The following is a 3,618-nucleotide window of genomic DNA, read 5'->3' as shown; positions in this document are numbered from 1 at the left end:
TTTCTACTTCTCAGGCCACCTAAGTAACTTGTGAGATGGTTGTTCATGATGGTTTCCTCTAAAGGAGGATACTTCATAGTCTCCCCATATATTCCTAATCCCATTATGCTTTAAACAATTCTTGTTGGTATTACTGTTGTCATCATCATTGTTGTCATTATCATCATCATCCAGAAGGCTCTTTGCTAAGTATTTTACACACAATATATCTTTTACCTTAGCACATCCTTTCAAATTATTACTTTCTTCAGTTCAGAGAGGAGGCAGTTTTGGTACAGAGAGAAGAAAAGGTGATTTGGTCAAAATTAAACGGAGCACAACATTGAAACCAGAATACAGCTTAGGTTAAAGTGACTGCAGAAGGAGAGAAACAGATTCTAAATAAGGAAAATGTTGAATAACTGTCTCCTTAAAATCTCAGTGAAGAGTCAGTAAGACGACAAAAGATGTACTCTAGATCAGGTATCTTCCCAGTTTTCAAAGAAACTTCATGTTTACTCCTTTTTGATGATTCAAAGAAACCTTGTGAAATCATTAAAAGTTTCTGAATCGAGTGAGCAATGAAATGAAAACCAGATTTCTAAATTTGGATTATGGTGTAGAAATTGGAAAATAATCAACAAAAGAAGGGATAATATTGGAAAATCTGGGCATTAAAGGTAATAATTAGTGCAGGTGTAGACAGGAAGATGAAGTAGATAGGAATTTGGGGACTTAAACTGCAGGGCTGTAAGAGGTATCAGTTCATACTATGTGTGTGTGTAGAACTTAATTATAATAAGAGTTAAAAAGCCTGAAATTGTTTCTGTAGTATACATATTTGGTGTCTTGCTTATGAATCTTTCATTTCCTAGAAAGTTATTAAACATCCAAGGCAATAATCTTTTGCAGTCAGTGTTTCTTTACATGTAACTGGAGGAGACTGCAGTCTTTCTAAGTGACTCAGTGGTAAAGCATCCTCCTACCAATGCAGGAGACGTGGGTTCGATCCCTAGGTCAGGAAATTCCCCTGAAGTGGAACACAGCAACCCACTCCAGTATTCTTGCCTGGAAAATCCCATGAACAGAGCCTGGTATGCTACAGTCCATGAGGTCACAAAAGAGTCGGACCTGACTTAGCAACTAAAATAACAACAGCAAGAGGAGACTGAGAGGATTTGATCTCCCAAAAGCCAAAGTAGACTTTCCAAGATAGCATGATGACAATTTATTAATTTACTGTTAGAGGCAATCTGTCCCATGGATTAGAATTTTGGTAAGCATGGATGCTTGTCAAGAGAAGGGCAAGTGATGGCTCATCTTCTTACTTCAGAGGCATTGTTATTGACTACAGAAGAAGTACTGGAATCTAATAGGTGAAAATATATTAACTCATTCATCCAAGTATATAATATTTAGTGTCAAGATTAGGCACAGTAGGCTTTTTTTTTTGTCATTCACTCTTTTTGTTATTTTGTTTTCTCTTGATTTTGCTATGAATCATGAGTTTCTACTCAATCTTTCCCCAATCCCTATATACCTATTATTTTGCCTTTTTTTTTTTTTTTGCAGATAGAGCCTCTCTCTAAATAATAAATCAGTTCCTAAACATAGTAGGAAGAAGGTTTGGACTCTTTAAATGCAGAGTCAGTCAATTCTTCTTTGCTTATATTACATAAAAATTATATATTTATACTTTTAAAAAATCGTGCATTCTTCTGTCTATCCTAACTTATGTTTAGCTCTTGCAGATACTAGCCTGATACTAAATTGATATTAGAGTTGATTTTCACTGGGTACTAACCCTGTGGCATCACTTATATAGCCAGAGATAGGTTAGTAAGAGCAAAAACCATGCTGATCAATACTTACCTGAATTCTGTAATATGCTTTGCATGGTGTTCTAGTATTACTGAAAAATCTATCAAGCTAAGACAGAAAATCCATTTCATGTAAGTCACTGCCCAAGTCATTTTTTTTTTTAAAGAAAAAGTTCTAACGTATGGCCAGTGACTCTGGTTGAGGATCTTCGTGAAGAAAAGTATGAAATTAAAGATGTAGTCTAGAATGGGTTTTGTGTGTACTGTTCTGGGTAGTGTCTTTAGAAGGAGACTACCCATATTCATAGAACATGATAATACATTTGCATTTGAGAGGAAGAAGGGAAGATCCTTGTGGTTATAAAACTGGATGTTTTACTTAACGGACAACACTCAGCAAAGAAATTAAGAATGACAAAGCAAAATTGTGAGGGTAAATCTAGGAGTGATTATAGGACAGACTGAAGTTTTGTTTTGTTTTTGTGACACAGGTGCTGATCTTCTCATTTGTTGCCCCTCTGGAGTGTGATTGTGAATCTGGATTGTGGTTTAACAGTAAGCCCTATGGGAACTGCAAACTCCAGCAATATCCTGGCCTCCACTTTCTATCTCACAGATATCCCTGGATATGAGGAATTTCACCACTGGATTTCCATCCCATTCTGTCTCCTCTACCTTGTTGGAATCATGGGTAACTGCACTATCCTACATATTGTCCGGACAGACCCCAGGCTCCATGAGCCCATGTACTACTTCTTGGCCATGCTTTCTCTCACTGACATGGGCATGTCCTTGCCCACAATGATATCGCTCTTCAGGGTGCTGTGGTCCATATCCAGGGAGATCCAGTTCAACACTTGTGTAGTCCAAATGTTTTTCATTCACACTTTCTCCTTCACTGAATCATCTGTGCTCTTGGCCATGGCCCTTGACCGGTATGTGGCCATCTGCCACCCACTAAGATATGCCACCATTCTCACTCCTACACTTATCACTAAAATTGGAATTGCAGCCCTGCTTAGAAGTGCCCTTCCTGTGATTCCAAATGTGGCCCGGCTGGCCTTCTTTCCCTTCTGCCATTCTCACATCCTTTCTCATTCTTACTGTCTGCACCAGGATATAATCCGCCTTGCCTGTGCTGACACCAAGTTTAACGTTATATATGGAATGGTTATGATCACTTTACTGTGGGGAATGGACTATCTGGGTATTTTTGTGTCTTATGTTTTCATCCTTCACTCAGTATTAAACATTTCATCTCAGGAGGGGAGATTTAAGGCCCTCAACACATGTGCATCCCATATCTGTGCTGTACTTATTCTTTATGTGCCTATGATTGGGCTCTCTATTGTCCATCGTTTTGCCAAACACTCATCCCCTCTCATCCACATCTTCATGGCTCATATATACCTGCTAGTTCCACCTGTGCTCAACCCAATTATCTATAGTGTGAGGACAAAGCAGATCCGCCAAGGAATTCGCAACCTGCTTTTCCCCCTAAAACTCAGTTCTTCTCTGATGTAGGTTTGTCCTCAACACAGTGATGACATGAATATTAAGTTTGTAAATATATAGTGATTTGTCTGCTCTCTATGTTGGCACCAGAGTTACCAATAAAAGATTAATTTAAAAAAAAAAGCTGAAATAGTTCTGACAGTACATTGTGAAAAATCCTAAAGGAGAGAGTTGGTGTCTACTGGATTTATAATAGACTGACTTAACACAAACTTCCTAAATTCCAAGTATGAACGTGTTGGAGCAGAGTGTGTTGAAATCACTTCCATCTGTGGTTTCTCATTTGTAATCCTATCCTGATTCA

General features: G+C 38.2%; 1 protein-coding gene across 1 annotated transcript; it reads left to right on the top strand.

Annotated features, from left to right (window-relative positions):
• The first annotated feature begins 2,363 nt into the window (after positions 1-2,363).
• On the top strand, positions 2,364-3,323 carry LOC113905173 (olfactory receptor 51L1-like). Its single transcript, XM_027562149.1, has one exon. The coding sequence runs from the start codon at positions 2,364-2,366 to the stop codon at positions 3,321-3,323; it is 960 nt and encodes a 319-aa protein (XP_027417950.1).
• Positions 3,324-3,618: the final 295 nt, after the last annotated feature.

The sequence above is a fragment of the Bos indicus x Bos taurus genome, chromosome 15 (genome assembly GCF_003369695.1).
Source record: "Bos indicus x Bos taurus breed Angus x Brahman F1 hybrid chromosome 15, Bos_hybrid_MaternalHap_v2.0, whole genome shotgun sequence".
Classification (NCBI taxonomy): domain Eukaryota; kingdom Metazoa; phylum Chordata; class Mammalia; order Artiodactyla; family Bovidae; genus Bos; species Bos indicus x Bos taurus.
This window is presented reverse-complemented; position numbering and strand designations above follow the sequence as displayed.

Excerpts from the sequence above, each read along its gene's own strand:
- LOC113905173 (XM_027562149.1), top strand. The coding sequence starts at position 2,364 with ATGGGAACTGCAAACTCCAGCAATATCCTGGCCTCCACTTTCTATCTC.